The 18,670-nt window shown below is 44.5% G+C and overlaps 1 protein-coding gene across 1 annotated transcript; it reads left to right on the top strand.

Moving 5' to 3' along the window:
• The first annotated feature begins 4,981 nt into the window (after positions 1-4,981).
• On the top strand, positions 4,982-16,303 carry Dnttip2 (deoxynucleotidyltransferase terminal interacting protein 2). Its single transcript, XM_004663971.2, has 7 exons — positions 4,982-5,075; positions 6,371-7,983; positions 10,700-10,838; positions 12,547-12,642; positions 13,456-13,620; positions 15,329-15,438; positions 16,069-16,303. The coding sequence occupies exons 1-7, from the start codon at positions 5,007-5,009 to the stop codon at positions 16,160-16,162; spliced, it is 2,286 nt and encodes a 761-aa protein (XP_004664028.2). The 5' UTR covers positions 4,982-5,006; the 3' UTR covers positions 16,163-16,303.
• Positions 16,304-18,670: the final 2,367 nt, after the last annotated feature.

Raw genomic sequence — 18,670 nt, 5'->3', positions numbered from 1 at the left:
CACCACTTTAATCTTACTATTTTTTAAAATTTTTTGTTTATTTTTATTTATTTATTTGAAAGTGACAGAGAGAGAAAGAGGCAGAAAGAGAGAGAGAGAATGGGCGCGCCAGGGCCTCCAGCTACTGCAAACGAACTCCAGATGCGTGTGGCCCCTTGTGCATCTGGCTAACGTGGGTCCTGGGGAATCGAGCCTTGAACCAGGGTCCTTAGGTTTCACAGGCAAGTGCTTAACCACTAAGCCATCTCTCCAGCCCTAATTTTCATTAACAGTCACTATGTCCAACCCTCATGGTTTGAAGTCTAGCAGATGGGATCAACTTCCACAACTTACCAGAACTCATGTTTGATTTCTTTTCACTGTGTGCCATCCCTAAAGAATAGGCTGCAGGCCTTGAGGAAGAAGCTGACTAGACTCTCAGGAAGGGGCAACAGGGCCTTGCTGGAAGGCAAAGGAGCATGTGCCTGAGTGAGCATCCCTGGGCTGCACAGGGCCATCAGAGAGCAGTGGGGTGAGGCTAGAGTTGCTGCAGACTGGGAAGGGCTTGGGACGCCCAGCTAGAGTGTGTAGACACATTTTGTGGGTGCCGCCACAGGCTGGCCAGGGAAAGCAATGTAACTAGTACGGTGACAGCAGAGAGGGGAAAGGAGACAGGCCACAATGCGTAGGAGAAGCCAGCTTGGGCAAGGTTCACCAGGGGCTCCTGCCAGCCACTGAGTCAGAGAAGCTGCCTGCCCCTCCCCAAGGGGGTATAACTCTGTTCAGAGGTCACACCTTGGAGGTGGACCTGGCTTTCGGTGCCCCCTCACCACGTGTGGCACAAGAGCTGGGGAAGGACAGGCACAGAGGAGACCAAGGGCAGGTGTGCAGTGAGGATTCCAGGGCACAGGGGAGGCTGAGGCTGCTCCTGCCCACGCAAGGGAAGATGCTCTTGGATGCTAGGCAGAGAAACAGGAAGCTGTGGGACACGGGGACAATGCCCGCGACTCTGGGATTAGGAAGTCCCATTCCAAGGTTCTAGAAGGTTATAGTTACCTTCATCTTGCTGGGACAAACCACCTGGCCAAATGCAGCTGAGGGAGGAAAGGGCTTATTTTGCCTGTAATCTCCAGGGGGCGCTTCATGGTGGTGGGGAAAGGATGGCAGAGCAGAGCTGGCATCACATCTTACCATGCAGCTGGGAGACAGCAAGAGTGTGCTGGCTAGCCCTGGCAAGCTAGGCTAATACACCTCAAGATCTGCGACCAGCCACTCACCTGCTCCAGCAGAGCTCCACCTCTCAAATTGCTATCAGCTGGGGACCACACATTTCAAACACGTGAGGTTATGGGAGACCTTTGGTTCAACTACAACAGGACTCCCAGCTAGTTCCACGAGACCAGTTTTCTCCAGAACCCTTCCTCCAGAGCTGCTTGGGGCTCTCCCACCCGTCACATCTGGTGTTCCTGACAAGGCATGCCTTACCGTGACAGTGACCAACCTAAGTTCAGGACACACTGTCCTCCCTGCCCGCTGCTCCTCCCTCTCCTGCCTCCCATGGTGCCAACTCTAACTGGCTATAGCATGCACCAACCCCAGGCAGGCAGAGCACACTGCCCCCCAGCCACAGCCTTCTTGGTCCTATTGGCTCTGACCATGGGCTGGGGACGGTCTGTTCACCTGGCTTCACGCTGCCACTGCACCAATGGGAGCCCAGAGGATGTGCACCCAGTTGGCCTGCCCACACCAGGGACAGTCCTGGCCTTCCGGTCCCGGAGCACTGCGGGCATGCCCCGTTCAGCTCTATTTTTACTACGGAAGCTCTGGCTGTGTCACTATTTATACCAGGCCCCATCGTGAGTGTCTGGCCATCTCCAGATCTTTGAAGGCCAAGTGGACACCAAACAGCACACACAGAACAGGTTAGTCACCAAGCAGGTCATCCAAGGGATGATTCCAGGGGAGTCAGATGGAGTGAAGGACACCCCCTAACACACATATATCCACCCACACAACCCAGCCATCTCAAGGACCAGGAAGCACACATCTGCATTCAACATTTTCATTATTAAATGAACCCTCATCTTCCACACCCCGCAGCCCCACAGAACCTTGGGTGGAAAGACAGCAACAGCCTGGGACACTGTCTGCTCCTAGGGCCCTCCGTCACCCATGTCACATTCGACCTGACGCAAAGGCCCATGAGGTCACAACCAGGAGGTGTCGTAGCTTGAGATTTCCAAACCAAACCAGCCACTGTGGAGGAAAAGAAGCTGAAAGCTGGACTGAGGCTCTAAGCCACTGTGAGATTGACCGCTGAGGAGCTGGACTTAACTGTCAGCAGCTGAAGGAATCCCAAAGACAGAACTGTCTAGGGGGACCCGGAGGGAAGATAAGAGGGAAGGACAGTTTAGACTAAAATAGAGTAAAACATCGCTCGTGGTTAGGGTGACCCGACTACATGATCCATATGCCTGTTGATTCATTGGTATGTTTTGAAAAATTTGTTTTGAATCATACAGACTGCACAAGCTAACTGTCCCGTCCCGCTTCTGTAAACCGGCCGCCTGCTTGCTCGCTCACCCCTCCCCTGGCTATGAACACTGTAAAATGAAAGTCAAATCTCAGCTCAACCCTGAAGTTACTGTGGGGAGCAATCCCAACTTCAGTCCCCGAGAAATAAACTCCTCTCCTTTCACTCAAAAAAAAAAAAAAAAAAAAAAAAGAATAGGCTGCAACCTCATGGCACAAAAGTGCTGCTTGAAAACCAGAGAACATGATTCTTCAGTCAGAGAGACAAGGAAGAAGAGAGGAAGTAAAGATGGAAAGGGGAGGGAAGAAAGGGTGTTAGGGAAAAAGCTGAAAATGGAAGGAGTGGAAAGACTGCTCAACAGCCTGAGAAGGGCTGTGGCAGGCAAGTCAGAAGCAACCTCCCTATCAGAGTAGGGCTTCTTACGGGGTGGAGGAGTCCCTGGAATTCTTTGGTTGCAGTGGCTTGGACCACTTCAGGGAAATAATTAGGTAATTTGGTCCATTTCAGAGAAATGACAATTCACTTGTAATTGAGATATATGGCCTTGGTCACTTCTGGAAAAGACAATTGTAAGAACGCAGAGTTCAAAAATGGGTACCTAACAAAACAAAGGAAGAAACTTAGGGAGTCTGGGTCTCCTAATTTTTAGGAATTTTTTTGTCAGTCAAAATTTGGTCACTTAGCACTGTATTCAAGAGAAACTGAAAGGAGCTGTTTAGCTTAGAGGCAACACATCCATAAAAAACTGTGTTGTGACTTTAAGGAAAATGCTGGGTTTGTGTTACAAAGTGAAGGAAAATAGATTGGTGAGGCACTATCGCCTCCAGCAATAATTCCTTTACCTACTTCCTCAATCCCTTTTACATCCTCTCAGCATATTCTAGTTCTCTATTGTTCATCCGCAAGCAAAAATAAAAACCCTCTTGATTCTGGTCATTCTTACCCTTTCACTGAAAAAAGCTTTTTATCCCTCTCCTTTACAATTTTTTTTCATTGGCATGTGGAGGGGGGGAATGTGCAAACACATGTGAAAGGAGACAGAAACTGGCTTGGCAGCTTAAAAGCGATGGACCCCAAAGTGAATACCTTGCTCTTGACTAAGTGCAGGGACTGTCCCTGGCCTCTAAGTGAAAATCTAGGTCATTACACCTACCACAGGTCAGAGTCCTTCCCGTCCCTTCCTAGAGTTAGATTCCTGGGAAGATTGCCCTTTTCCAGAGATCATAACTAGACACTTACCACCAGGACTACACTGGCCAAACTGGCTGTCCATTCCTGGGGCTCATAGAAATCTCCATGTCAAATCTCCAACCTGAGTCTAAAGTTGGGCTTCTCAAACCCCCTCTTGCCTCTCTGGGAAAGAGCTCTGCACTGCTTGCTCCTCCAAGTTCAGGGTTTTCCAAACCCGGGTTGCTTACGTGGGCAAAGGCTATGTCTTCCTTCTTTCCCTTAAAGCACCCTTCTCTTAAAGCTCTCCCTACCTTACATCTGTAAGCTGCAGTAAAATCTCTTCTGAACCTTGTACCCTGGCCTGTGGATTTCATTCTTCGAATTTATAAGGGCTCAGGGTCATCCCAAACTATTGGTGCACTGGCGTATGCAGGTATATGGGCAGAGGGACCCTAACATTCCTGTATCACTCGCGTGTGCAGGACAGAGGTCACCATCGGCTGGCTCCACCACTCGTCACGGGCAGTGGATTACAGGTGTGCCCCGCTGCCGGCATTCCAGCGCCTTGCCGACGCGGCCATTTCCCCAGTCCCCTTCTCTCAATTACTTTCCTATTTCTCTTCAGCTTATTTCCAATCCTGAAACACCTCACATTTAAATTCCATAGCGCCGTAACTAGTCTCAGGGACCCTGTGTGTACCTTATATCTTCTACCCCAACCAGGTCTTTAAGCATTTTTTTAAAAAACAACAAAAAACTTTTTTTATGAGTTTGCAACAGGTTTTTATTTTTGCTTTATATTTATTACAGTTTGAAACCTAAAGAAAGACATTTTCTCTTCAAGTTTGCATGTGTATATAAATATCACTTGTCTTTTATATTTAAGTTCACAAATAATATGAGCCGGACGTGGTGGCACACGCCTTTAATCCCAGCACTCGGGAGGCAGAGGTAGAAGGATCGCCATGAGTTCAAGGCCAGCCTGAGACTCCATAGTGAATTCCAGGTCAGCCTGGGCTAGAGTGAGACCCTACCTCGAAAAACAAAAAAAAAAAAAACAAATAATAAATGTCTAATTTTATATTTTAAAAAGGGTACAAATACCGGCTCTCTTTAGCTGCTAAAGACAGGAAGGCCTTCGCAAGGGGTGACCAGATGCCGAATGGAAACAGGTAAGCGACGCGCCGCGCGGGCTGTCACTGCGGCCACGCCTCCCCGCTCGGAGGCCGCGCGAGACTCGCGCAGGGTCGGCGGCGCGGCTCTGACGCACTTCCCGCGCGCCGGAAGGGGCCCGCGGAGGCTGTCGGGAAGCCGGGCCGGGAAGATGGTCGTCACCAGGTCGACGCGGTCTCAGGCCCGGCTGCAGCGCACGTCGCGAAGCTCCCGGGAGAAGGTAGGCGATCGGGGGGCTCCGCGGCGCCGGCCCGGCGTGGGGAAGCCCCGCCTGTCCCGGAACGTGGTTGAGCTTCGCCACTAAGGAAGGGAGCTGTTGCTGTGCAAGAGGTTCGGGGCCGGCACTTGCCGGGACTTCCGAGCGGCCGAGCGGATGCACGGCTCGTGCCGGGAACACGTTACCAGGGAAACCTAGTTCGTCTATTCCTCGCTTTCACGTGGTGAGGTCGGCCGTGGCCTTGCGCCGACTCGGGCCGTGGGAAGGGCTGTGATGACGCCGCCGGGTGACTCGCGGTGGCTTCGGTCGTCCCCCGCCACCACGCTGTTGAAATTCTGGGTAAAGGGGGATGGAGCCACTGTCTCCTGCATGTAAAATCCAGAACCGATCGTCGGCCGTTTCCGTCGATGTATTCCTAACCGGACACACTCTTCGTCCCGTATAATTGAATCGAAGTTTGTAAAAAAAAAAAAAAAAATTGTGACTTTGCAACAGGCTTTTTGGTTTTTTTTCGTTTTTCAAGGTGGGGTCTCACTCTAGTTCAGGCTGACCTGGAATTCACTATGTAGTCTCAGGGTGGCCTCGAACTCACGGCGATCCTCCTACCTCTGCCTCCCAAGTGCTGGGATTAAAGGCGTGCGCCACCACGCCCAGCTCAGGCATTTATTTTTGCTTTATGAGTTTGAAGCCTAAAGAAATACATATTCTCTTAAAATTTGGATGTGTATATAAATATCATTTGTCTAGACTAAGCACACTTAATGCCATGACTTTTTGGCCTACTGTATGAGATTATCAAACTTTATCCAGGGGCCCTGAGAACACGAAAAAATAGTTTACAGTTCTTACAAAGAACTGCTTTTTGGTTTTGCAAGGTATGGTCTCCCTCCAGCCTAGGCTGACCTGGAATTCACTCTGTAGTCTCAAGATGGCCTTGATCCTCCTACTCTTCCTCCCGAGTGCTGGGATTAAAGGCATGTGCCACCATGCCCGGCAGAGTGTGTATTTTTAAATGTATTTTTATTGACAACTTCCACAATCACAAACAATAAACCATGGTAATTCTCTCCCCGCCCCCAAAGTTCACTTTAAAATTGAATAGTCTGCTTTCTAAAGTCAAAGGTCTAAAGTGAAAAAAGAAAAAAAAAAAATCTTTTTATATCATAGGTTTTGCCTGTTGCACTAATCTCGCTTGGTGGTTTAATACCCACTTAAATTTTGCTCCTAGGGGGAGTGCCACTTTGTTTTGCTCTTGTCCCACCCCTACCTAAATGCTGTGTGATTTCTTTGGCTTGCAGAGTTCTGCTGATGGGATTCAAACACAACCAGGAAGCAGGAATGAGTCAGAATCTGACGATGGAAGTACAGCTGCATCGCAGACTTCTGGGACACAAAGTTCAATCCCTAGAACCCCTAAAACCACGAAGAGGAAGAGCAGAGCTAGCTCGCTAGCAGAGATAACTGAACTATCTGCTGATGGAGAGACCTCTGAAGCAGAGTCTAACTCTTCTTGTGTGTCTGAGGCCCAGGAGCCCATTCTCAGAATAACTAGGAGAAGGCAGATTGTAATTCCACCCACCCCCCAGAACAGTGTTAGGAAAAGGCAGAAAATGACCCCAATACATGAATCTCTTGATGAAGAAATCTCTGAAGCAGAATCTCACACCTCAGGTATTTCTAGGGTTAAATCCACCACAGAAACAACAAGAAGCAGAAGAAAAACGACTAAATATATCTCAGTTCTGAGCCAAGAAACACATGCAGAATCTGATGCTGAGTCATCGTGCTCAGACATTTCATCCTGTGGAATTCTGCCCAGGAGAATGCCCAGGAACCGGCAGAGGAAATTACAAGCTGAGGCAGAGAAGGAAGATACTCAGATTATACAAGGAAATGAAAAGCAAGCCGGGTATCCATCTGTGAATTCAGAAGATTCAAATACTAGACAAACCTCTCAGTTACCAGCAAAATCACATTCTCCAAGCAATAAGCCAAGTTTTGGTAATATTGAAACTTACAATGACCTTGATGATTCCTTTCACAGAAATTCAGAAAAACTGCTAACTGTGCAAAACCACCATTTGGATAGAAGAGAGGAAAATCAGGCTGATGGTGTACCTTTTACAGGAATACAAAAGGACTGTAAGAATTTGAATAAAGAGGACATCAAAATAACACATGAGAAAAAAGAAATTAATAAGAACAGTTCCCAGCTGGACAATCTTTCTGAACTTCAGGACACAAGCTTTCAGCAGTCTGTTTCTCAAAAACATTCACCCTCCCCAAATAATGAAACCACATCACAGGCTTCAAGTCTGAACCGTGAGAACATAATGAAGTCGTTAGCTCAAACATTTGCAGTTGTGAAAGTGAACAGATGGAGTGGAGAGAGAAAGGGTTCTATAAACACAAGTGACTTGACACACTTCGGTGATGACAGTGGCAGCGATGAACAGCCCACAAGCATAGGTGACCTTGAAGACAGAAACAGCCCAAAGCTTGTAGACCTCGAATGCGATACGAGCCTATGCAAGTCTGAACTCAGCACGTCTCAGGAAGTAGATGGTTCTGTTTTATTAGTTCTCAGCAGTGATGAAAGTCAGCAGTCTGAAAACAGTGAGGATGAAGAGGATGCTCTGTCTGTCATTGACAATAGTGGCCAAAAGAAATCAGTAAGTGGGGCCTCTGACAACTCGCCATGTGACAGTGCATTGTTTGTCATCGACACAACACCTGGGTTGAATGCTGATAAATATTTTTACCTGGAAGACAAGGCAAGTGAGGCTGCTATTGAGGAAGAGGAGGAGGAGGAGGAAGATGAAAACAGTGAAGAAGACTCATCAGACAGTGATAAAAACAAAGATGAATGTAGTGATGAGGAAGACTTCCTAAATAATACAAAGTCTAAACTGTGAGTATCACCATTTTCAAAGTAAATGGGGGTGGGTGCTGGGGATTAAACTCAGAGACATGCCTTTTACCATTGAACTATATACCCCAGCCCCCAAAGTAAGTTTTTGGTGTGTTTGACATGTGGTTAGTTTGCCATTAATATATGAAAATATATTAGAAAAGATAGGGACTGAGACATTTCCTACTGCCTTGGGTTCATTGTGGGTAAGCTCTATCTAGCATTTCCCTCATCTAGTGAGCACCTTTGATAGTTACATTTTCCCACCAATGACAGCCAAAAGTGTTTCTCTGGTGATGTGTGAGAAATTATCTGTTAAGATTTTCCTGTGTGGTTACAAAGAGAATACAAAAGAGAGAAAAGTAACTTGGCTTTTTTAAAGATGTTAATTGTAGAAAAATGGCAAAATGTAGGAAAGTACAGGGAAAATAATCAGCCTGAATTCTATCCATCATCTGTCTATTTAAAAGCTATAATGGGGCTGGAGAAATGGCTTAGCAGTTAAGGCGCTTGCAAAGCGAAAGGACCCAGGTTTGATTCCTTCAGGATGCATGTAAGCCAGATAGATGCACAAGTTGGCACATGTGTATGGAGTTCCTTTGCAGTGGCTGGAGGCCCTGGCATGCCCATTCCCCTCTCCCCCTCAAATAATTTTTTTGTTTTTTGATGTAGGGTTTTGCTCTAGCTCTGGCTGACCTAGAATTCACTCTATTCTTAGGGTGGCCTCAAACTCTCAGCAGTCCTCCTACGTGCTGGGATTAAAGGCGTGTGCCACCACTCCTGGCTTCAAATAAATTTTTCAAAAAGCTGTAATGTCTGGGACTATTCCTTAGTTTCTGCCTTGTTTAAGCTTGCTATTCCTAGTTTAGAGGTCCTGATTGGCATTGTTATTGTCCATTGGAAATGTGAACAGCCCTGTAAGGCTCTCTGTTAATAGATTCCTGGATTTGCTCTGAACCAATGAAGTCAGGCAAGGTCCAGATATTATTTGTTTGGTTTATTTAAGGTAAGGTCTCACTTTCTGAGACCTCCCCATATTAATTCCAGTGTAAGTTCAAAATGTCAAAGTGAAAAAATGTCTCCAGATGTTGGAATAGAATGTTTTTTTAGTACAATTTATATGAGAAAAGTGAGACTTTAAATCTGAGTGTATTTGTACTTAGTTATCTAAAGTAGAAACACTCTTAAGTTTAGCAGAGTACTAGACCAATTATGGAAGATTCTGATTTGCTAGGTCTGAGCTGTGACATTGATATTTTTAAAAATAAAATGTGGGGGCTGGAGAGGAGGCTTAAGGCACTTGCCTACAAAGCCTAAGGACCCAGGTTCAATTCCCCAGGACCCATGTAAGCCAGATGCACAAGGGGCACATGTGTCTGGAGTTCTCTTGCAGTGGCTAGAGGCCTTGGCGTGCACATTCTCTCTACCTGCCTATGTCTTTCTCTCTCAAATAAATAAATAAATTTAAAAAAATAAAATGTGGGATGGTCATTACTATATAAGTCTGATTTAGACACACTAACCAAAAGCCCGTAAGTGCCCAAGAAAGTCCCAGTTGCCCTCCCGCACCTGTTTGGGGTGTAGAGTCTTGCTGGGTAGGCTATGCTGACCTGAACGTGGGATCCTCCTGACTCTGCCTCCCGGTGCTGCGATTATAGGCATGTACCACCGCACCCGAGCTGCTGACCAAGGACTTCTACATTTTGATGACTGGCAAGCTGAGAGTAAAAGAACCCGGAAGCGGGCACAGTGGCATGCACCTTTGATCGCAGCACTGGGGAGGCAGGTAGGAGGATTGCTAAAAGATTGAGGTCAGCCTGGCACTACAGAGCGAGCTCCAGGTCAGCCTGGGCAACAGTGAGACCCTACCTGGAGGGAAGAAAATTAAAAGGGCGTGTCTTTACTCCTTTAGAGCTAAAGATCTATACATTTGTCAACTGTGTCCACAGATACATGAAGTTGAATTGATTGTTGGGTCCCTCTTCTGGTTTCTTTTTTTTATTATTTGAGAGATAAATGGGTGCACCAGGGCCTTCAGGGCTGCAAACAAGCTCCAGATGCGTGTCCTACCTTGTGCATCCAGCTTAAGTGGGTCCTGGGGAATCAAACCTGAGTTCTTTGGCTTTGCAGGCAACTGCCTTAACTGCTAGGCCATCACTCCAGCCCTTTTTTATTTTCTAAAGTATATTTATTTATTTGAGAGAGAAAGAGGTAGGGGAGGGGGGCAGATAGAGAATGAGCACCCCAGGGCCTCCAGATGCTGCAAATGAACTCCAGACACATGCACCACCTTGTGCATCTGGCTTACATGAGTCTTGAGGAATTGAACCTAGGTCTTTGGGCTTTGCAAGCAAACACCTTAACCACTAAGCAATCTCTCCAGTCCTTTAAAAAAAAAAAAGATTTTTTTTAACCTCTTCCCTTTTCTGTGATGTTTTTATCAGATCTTTATGTTATGGGCTAATCCTCTGTTAGAAAATCTGTGAACTAGATTCAGATGTCTTCCCCCAATATATTCATTATACATCCCAGAGTTTTCCCTAAGTGAATCTACTAGATTTAAAATACATATTCATTCAGATTTTCAACACTGCCATTGTAAAATAAGATGCTCCCTGTTTGTGTGTGGCTGATAGCAATATGTGATAGTCACAGTGCAGTCATGTTTGCATTTGCCTTAATGTCGTAATCTGTAAGTGATCATTTCTGTTTTCAGTTTGAAGTTAACAAGCAGCAGCATAGACCCTGGTCTGAGTATCAAGCAACTGGGTGGTCTGTATATTAATTTCAGTGCAGACAGATTGCAGCCTAAGAAGAAAATCCTAACACAGATCAAGGAGAAAAAGAAAGATGAGGTAAGTTACACAGAATGTCCTGTCATCTTTAGAAATATTTAGTGCTTGTAAAACATCCAATTTTTCCTATGGTAAAACCACAACTGGCTTATTGTGCTCTTTTCCCATCTTGTTAGACAGTCTTTTTATTTATTTTTGAGGTAGGGTCTCGCTCTAGCCCAGGCTGACCTGGAATTCACTCTAAGTCTCAGGCTGTCCTTGAACAGTGATCCTCCTTACCTCTGCCTCCTGAGTGCTGAGATTAAAGGCGTGTGCCACCACACCCAGCAGAACAGCCATTTTTTAATAGTCTCATGTATAAAAGATATTCACAATAAACTAAGTCAAGATTCATATTCCTTTTCTTACACCCACCAATTAATGGTTTTCAGTGCTTCTGTTTACTTCCTCTTGCTGCATTTAGGGTGGGTCTTCTGTTGTTTTTATCTTTTCGAGATATGTCTCACTTTAGCCAAGTTGGGTTAGAACTCACAGCAATCCTCCTACCTTTCCTCCCAAGTGCTGGGATTAAAAGCATGCACCACCACATCGGGTTAGTTTTTTTTTTTTAATTCATTTACGAAAGAGAGGGAGAGACGAGGAGAGGTACATCAGGGCCTCCTGCTGCAGCAGATGAACTCCAGCTGCAGCACCGCTTTGTATGTAAGAAAGCTCATTTCACTTCTGAGCAGTCCAGAGATTACAAGCATGTACTACCATATCCAGCCTAGATTTTTCTTTTTTCTTTAAACAAGACAGGGTCTCACTCTAACCCAGGCTGACCTGGAATTCACTATGTAGTCTCAGGCTGGCCTCGAACTCACAGCAACACTCCCACCTCCGCCTCCCAAGTGCTGGGATTAAAGGCATGTTCCACTACACCCAGCTCACTAGATTTCTCTTTCTAAAAACACCAAGCTAACATATTCTCTTGCTTACATCCTTCCGTGGTTCCCTGCATCCTGAAAGTTCCTCAGTATGACTAGCTTTCATTGGCCATCCACTTTGGCCTTGCCACTGAAAGACTGCTGTAATTTCCTAAATATACCCTGTTCTTGCCCAGACCAATGCAGAGATCAGACCACCGACTTGGGGAACAGATTGATACCCCAACCCTTATCTCTTCCTCCTGTGCAGGGTCCTTCTTAGTTGTTCACTGCTACATTTGCCAGGCTAGCTAGTCTGAGCTACCAGGAAATTCTCCTGTCTCTGCCTCTTATCTTGCCATTGGCATGCTGAGATGGAAACCTGCCACAGCTTGCAGCTTTTTTGTGGAGTTTGGGGTTCTAAGGTTGGGTACTCTTGTCCTCATGTAGCAAGCACTTTTCTACTGAGCCATCTTCAGCTGTAAGGCTGCTTTTTTTTTTTTTTTTAAGTTTTTATTTTATTTATTTATTTTTTTTTTTGAGAAAGAGTGAGAATGGGTGTGCCAGGGCCTACAGCCACTGCAAATAAACTCCAGATGCATGCACCACCATGTGAATCTGGCTTTACATGGGTCCTGGGGAATCGAACCTGGGTCCTTTGGCATTGCAGACAAAGACCTTAACTGCTAAGCCACCTCTCCAGTTCCCAGAGGCTCCTTTTTAATCATACAGTTTTAGGAGATTATATTATCCTAGAAAGTAACAAAAAGGCAGAGAACATAGATTAGCAGATTTGCCTACACAAATTTTAAAACTTCAGTTGAAATTGTGGAAATACTAAATATGAACTTGTCTTTTTATAGCTTCTGCGGAAAACTGTCATTACACCTGATTTTGAAAAAAAGGATTGTGTCCCACCATATAGTGAATCAAAGCATCAACTTCAGAAAAAGCGCAGGGTAAGTAGTGACTTGTCATCATTTATAGTGCCTATGTATGCTTGAGCATGTATTTTCAGGTCTTGATTATACAATTACACATTATCTGTATTTTGTGCCATATATATATATATATTTTTTTTTTCCAAACAGATACCTAAGGGCTATAAAATATGGTCCCACCAATATGTTGTATGAATTTTCACATCTTTGCAGCAATAATGGTATATAATTTTTCCCCCCAAGGTAGGGTCTCACTCTAGCTCAGGCTGACCTGGAATTCACTATGTCATTTCAGGGTGGCCTTGAACTCATGGCCATCCTCCTATCTCTGCCTTCCAAGTGCTGGGATTAAAGGCTTGCGCCACCATGCCCAGCGCAATTTTTTTAGGGAGACGTGGAAGGCAAGGTCTCAGACTAGACTAGTCTGGAATTCACTAAGTATCTGAGGATGACCCTGTACTTCTGGTGGTCCTGCCATCCACCTCCTAGCGGACTTGGATCACCGTGCCTAGTTTCGTGTGGCGCTGGGGATCAAACACAGGGCTGCATGCATGCTAGGCATGCTAAGCACTCTACCAACAGAGCGATATTCCTAGCTCCTGTGAAGTTTTTTGGGGGGAGGGTTACCACCCCTCCTACCCACTTTGTATCCCAAGCTGGCACCTTAAATTCAAAATTCTCCAGCCTCAGCTGGAGATCATAGATAAGCCCTACTATGTCCAAGTATTACAAGCTTTTTATTAATGAAATTTTGTGTTATAATTTGATGAAAATAAGTTATCTACACTCTTAGCTTATTAAGCCTAGAATGTTTGTCAAATTGAATTTCAGCAAGAGCGACAGAAAACAGCAGGAGATGGCTGGTTTGGCATGAAAGCTCCAGAATTGACGGAGGAACTGAAGAATGACCTCAAAGCACTGAAGATGAGGGCAAGCATGGACCCGAAAAGGTTTTATAAGAAGAATGACAGGGATGGCTTCCCTAAGTACTTCCAGGTAGGCAGCAGACAAGAGAAGTGGCTGCGTGCTGTGGGCTTGAGCTGGAAAGAAGTACTTTGTGTGATTCCTGCTTATTATTAAAACAGTGGAAGTATTTGTATGTACATACCAGACATGTGGACTCTGCTTAGTCCATACAATGATCAGAGCACAGTTCTGACAACCACCATTTCGTAATGGGCTTCCCATTAAAGAGATAAGGTGAAACATGGTAGCCGGGTTTTCAGGTGAACTCTTAAACTTACTGAATTTTAAAGGGTCAAAATATGAATGTGTGAATAGTGCTAGGCTAAGAACAAGATGCGGGATGTGTAGAGGGAAGAGGGGATTGTTTGTATCACCCCATTCTTTTCAAGGAAAGGGGCATCTCTGGATAAACTCTGAAAATCATTGAAAAGTTGGTTTTCAAAGGGTCTTCAGATGAAAGTGCGGTTAATTCAAGTTTTTGTGTTGACTGCCCTATTTGTTACTCATCTGGCTATCACAGTAGCTTGCAGAGTCCCAGCTTACTGTCCCTTCTTAGCTTTGTAGTCAGTCATGTATCTTTATGTTTTTATGTATATACTGTATATATGTATGCGTGTGTATATATTTTTTTCATGTTATACTTCTTAGCAATTTTCAGTGACTCTTTATGACCTTCAGGGTGAATCTATATTACTTAATTTGGCCCTTCAAGTCCACACCCAAGCCAGCATGCCAACCCTTCTTTGGTTATAGAACCCTCCTAAGCTTCCATGCTCTCAGCTCTCCGCCATCTTAGAACATGCGCCAGTCTCCACCATCTTTGACTTTGCTCTTCCTTGTTTGCTTGGTGAAATTTATCTGTATACATTCAAGCAAACATGTCATCCTTTTTCCAGTCTCCCTTACCTCCTTTGGTAGAATGAGTTACTCAGGCTTCAGTTCCCTGTATATCATTATGTAATTTTAAAACTTTTGAGAGAGAGGGAAGAAAATGGGTGTGTCGGGCCCTGTAGCCACTGCAGACGAACTCCAGACACATGTGCCACCTTGTGCATATGGCTTATATGGGTCCTGGGGAATCAAACCTGGGTCCTTAGGCTTTGCAGGCAAATGCATTAACTGCTAAGCCATCTTTCTAGCCCTCATGATGTAATTTTTAGCCTCCTATCTTGGATTTTCCTTAAAACCACTGACCCCTCATTGGCAAGGTGCTCTTTTTTGCCTGTTTCCCTGGCACACAGTGTCACCCTGTAAACTTCAGTGTGGTGAACGAACAAATGTAGAACCTTTATTAAGTAGGCTCTGGAGAGGTGTAGTATGTATGACCTATAAGATTGAGTAGGCATGTAGTCAAATCTGTTATAGTTCATTGGATTTGAAAACAAAGCTTTATTAACTGTTCTTTTCTCTTTTAATCACACTATTCATTATGCATTTGCTGTCCTTTGTAGCACTAAATTATATGTAAAAGAAAATCCAAGTATAGTGTACACTCTTATGAAGACATATCATTAGTTGCACCAGTATACTGGCTAATACGGGTGGTTAATTTGCTTTAAAAAATTGCAAGGCTAATTTAATGCTGGTATAATGCATTTCTAGTGTAATGCAGTGCTGGCATATTGCAGTGCTGGTATAACGCAGTCTTATGCTTCCTATGACTTTCTGCAAATACGCTGTTGACGCCTCACTTCAATGCTTAGGCATTGCATGATTTACTGCAATCAATTGTTCACAGGTGGGAACCATTGTTGACAATCCCGCTGACTTCTACCATTCCCGAGTTCCCAAGAAACAAAGGAAAAAGACTATTGTGGAAGAACTTCTGGCTGATTCTGAGTTCAGGAGGTAATGGGATTTCTAGTTCCTTTTGTAGTATGTTTCTGTAAGTATACATAGGCTTGTAGTAACCCACTACATAGGGACTTGAATGTATGTTTTCCAGAGTCTAAAAATAACTTAGTGAAAATCTTTTCCATGGTTGGCATAATTAAAGACAGGTCCTCAGTTCTGTTTCTGCAGGTACCACACATCCTGTAGCCTTTGGGAAACTTGACTGTACCCTGAGGAGAGTAAGGATGAAAGGGGCAATCCATGCCTTAGTATTCTTGTTAAAGTAGTTATAGAGTGGTACTGTGAGGTATGAGTGTAAACTATTTGTTTGCTTTATCCATTTTTTCATTTTTATCCCATATCAAACATCATCTGATAAGTACACAGTGCAGGAGTCCTTAAATTGCAAACTCTGGCTAAGCATAGTGGTGTACACCTGTAACCCCAGCACTCAGGGAGCTGAGACAGGGCAATACTGATTTTTAGGCTAGCCTAGGCTACAGAGCAAGTCCAAGGCCGATAAATGAATCTTGAGTTTTGAGGGCAGGCTATATTTAGAACCTCCTCCCCAAGGTTAAACTGACTTCTAAATGTTTTCTGCATATGCTTTAGATTAGAACATAAAAGTTTGTTTTTTCTTTTCAGATTTAACCGAAGGAAATATTCAGAGATCATGGCTGAAAAGGCAGCAAATGCAGCAGGGAAAAAGTTCCGAAAAAAGAAGAAATTTCGCAACTAAAATCCATAAACCAAACCACAAAATTTTACATCTCCCCTTCATTTGCTAAAGATATTTTGAAAACTTAACATTATCATACCATTTAATATAGACTCTTTAAGGATTCTGCTTGGAAATAAAGCTAACAGAATCAGTCTTGTATTCTTGACCAGGTGTAGTACTCAAGACCCATTCCAGTTTTAAACTGTTAAGAGGGCAAAAGAAACTTCAACTATTTTGAGATGGTATTTCTGCCCACTTTCCAATACTTGGTTATATATATATTTTTTTAATTAAAAATAAATAGTATAGCCAGGTGTGGTGGTGTGTGCCTTTAATCTTAGCACTCAGGAGGCAGAGGTAGGAGGATCACCACGAGTTTGAGGCCACCCTGAGACTATATAGTGAATTCCAGGTCAGCCTGAGCTACAGTGAGACCCTACCTTGAAATACCAAAAAAAAAAGTAAATTTTGTAAAAACTGGTGCTTTGGATGTATATGCACAGGGAAAGAATGAAGAGGTGCTCTTCCTGGGAAATGTGTGTGGAAGATGCAAGAGAGCTATTTTCCTTCCTCAGCAGCTGAAAGCAGAGTAGTGACTGAGTTGACAGGGCCACCATTCTGAGCAAGCAGGACTCAACAGTAGGGTTTTCAGGAGCCAGGTGACTCAGCTTACCTCCCCAGTGGCAGAGGTGTGCATCCTGGCCAAGCTGCTCACACCCGAGCAGTGTTGGTCCTTTCTATTACTGCTTCTTAGATGTGACTTCCTGTGTGCCACTTACTGAACCTCCTTTCCCAGCACACTACCTGCGTGTTCAGTACATGTCAACTCTCTTAATTTACTTTTGCTATTGGGGGTTACAAGCAAACTAGTAAATAGAAGTGACAGTAACGTTCACATGTAGAATGAGGGAGGCATCGGTGTTTCCTTTTACAGGAGAACTACCAACTACGTGTTGCCTTTTGTGTGATAAAAGGGTTGCATATGAGAGACAAGGGCTCAGTCAGGTCCTCACGCCTGTGGGGCAAGCACTTTACCAACTAAGATGTCTCCCCAGCCCATTTCTCCTCTTTTAGTCGGGATTGCCATAGGTGCTCAGTAATTTGCCACCTGGGCTTCCGAAAGGCTCCCTCTCACTGAGGTCCAGCACATCAGGAGGTCAGTAAATGCTGGCTCAAGTCAGGAAACCAGTGGACCAGCAGCATGAGCTTCATGGAGCCACCATGTGCTGTTTCCTCCATCCTCGTCAGCATTGGGATTGCATCTCTAACTTTTTTAAATTTAACTTTCCCAGGGCTGGAGAGATGACTTAGCAGTTGAGGTGCTTGCCTGCAAAGCCTAAGGACCCATGCTTCACTTTCCAGATCCCACATAACCCAGACGCACGAGGTGACACAAGCGTGCAAGGTTGCACAAGATGGCACACATGTCTGGAGTTAATTGCAGTGGCTGGAGGCCTCGGTGTGTCAGTTCTCTCATAAAAAAATAACTTGCCTATTACTGGGAGAGAGGCTCGTTATGAAAAGACAATACGAAATTTAGAGAGGCCCTTCTTTTCCTACTGCTGCCCTTACCCAACTTGGCACCACTCGGAAGTAACCAGGGCTAACTATAGCCCTCCAGAAATCTACGCACACTCAGAACTGTCACTGACTAATGGAGAGGGAGTTTTATATAAAATGTGCCCATCAGCTTTGCCCCTAATTGTGGACGTTTTCCCAAAGCAGGACGGATGGATGCTTCTCGTTTTTCAAAAGTTGTATTCAATTAGATACCTCCATTCTTCAAACAGACCATCAACAGATAGCTGGATCATTTCCACTTGGATATTGTAGAGAACTTGCTATTCATTGTATGGTACACTGTTAAAAGCTGATTGTTATAAATACCTAAAAATTGCAACATATCTCCCAAACCAAGTAAGATTCATTTGAATCTTCTAACATACTACATACTACTATTAAGTATTAGGAGAAAAAAAAAATCACCTAGTAATGGACTGCTGGGTCATGTGATAAGTCTAATGTTTAATGCCTGAAGAATTGTGAAGCAGGGATAGACATTTTCTTAACACTGATAAAATATGCATGAGTGTACACGGCCCACCAACCTCAAAAGCCAGCAGCACATTCATTGGAAAAGTACGTATTCCTATAACGATCAGAAATAAGACAAGGATGTCCACTACCAACATTACTATATTAAAAAAAAAAAAACATTTTTCTGGATATACCAACTCATAATAATGTTGCATGAAAGAGTAAAACCATTAACAGTCAACTGAAAATCCCATTTTGTTTTTTTTTACGTTGATCCATATGCCATAGAATTCATCCCTTTAAGAAGTGTAGGACTTAGGACTACAGGTGTCGCTCAGTAACAGACCTTGCTTAACATGTGCAAGGCCCTAGGTTAAACCCCCAGCCCTGCAAGAGTAAAGCTACATACCTTGGGCTGGAGAGATGGCTTAGTGGTTAAGGTGTTGGCCTGCAAAGCAAAAGGACCCTGGTTCAGTTCTCCAGAACCCA

Source organism: Jaculus jaculus, chromosome 19 (assembly GCF_020740685.1).
Source record: "Jaculus jaculus isolate mJacJac1 chromosome 19, mJacJac1.mat.Y.cur, whole genome shotgun sequence".
Taxonomy (NCBI): domain Eukaryota; kingdom Metazoa; phylum Chordata; class Mammalia; order Rodentia; family Dipodidae; genus Jaculus; species Jaculus jaculus.
Note: the sequence above shows the minus strand (reverse complement) of the source record. Positions and strands in the feature narration are given on the sequence as shown.

What these genes read in the sequence shown, in the direction of transcription:
- Dnttip2 (XM_004663971.2), top strand. Translation starts at nt 5,007, where the DNA reads ATGGTCGTCACCAGGTCGACGCGGTCTCAGGCCCGGCTGCAGCGCACG. An exon ending in AACTTCAGAAAAAGCGCAGG is followed by an intron (nt 12,643 to 13,455) that starts GTAAGTAGTGAC and finishes ATTGAATTTCAG; the next exon opens with CAAGAGCGACAGAAAACAGC. An exon ending in GCTGATTCTGAGTTCAGGAG is followed by an intron (nt 15,439 to 16,068) that starts GTAATGGGATTT and finishes TTTTCTTTTCAG; the next exon opens with ATTTAACCGAAGGAAATATT.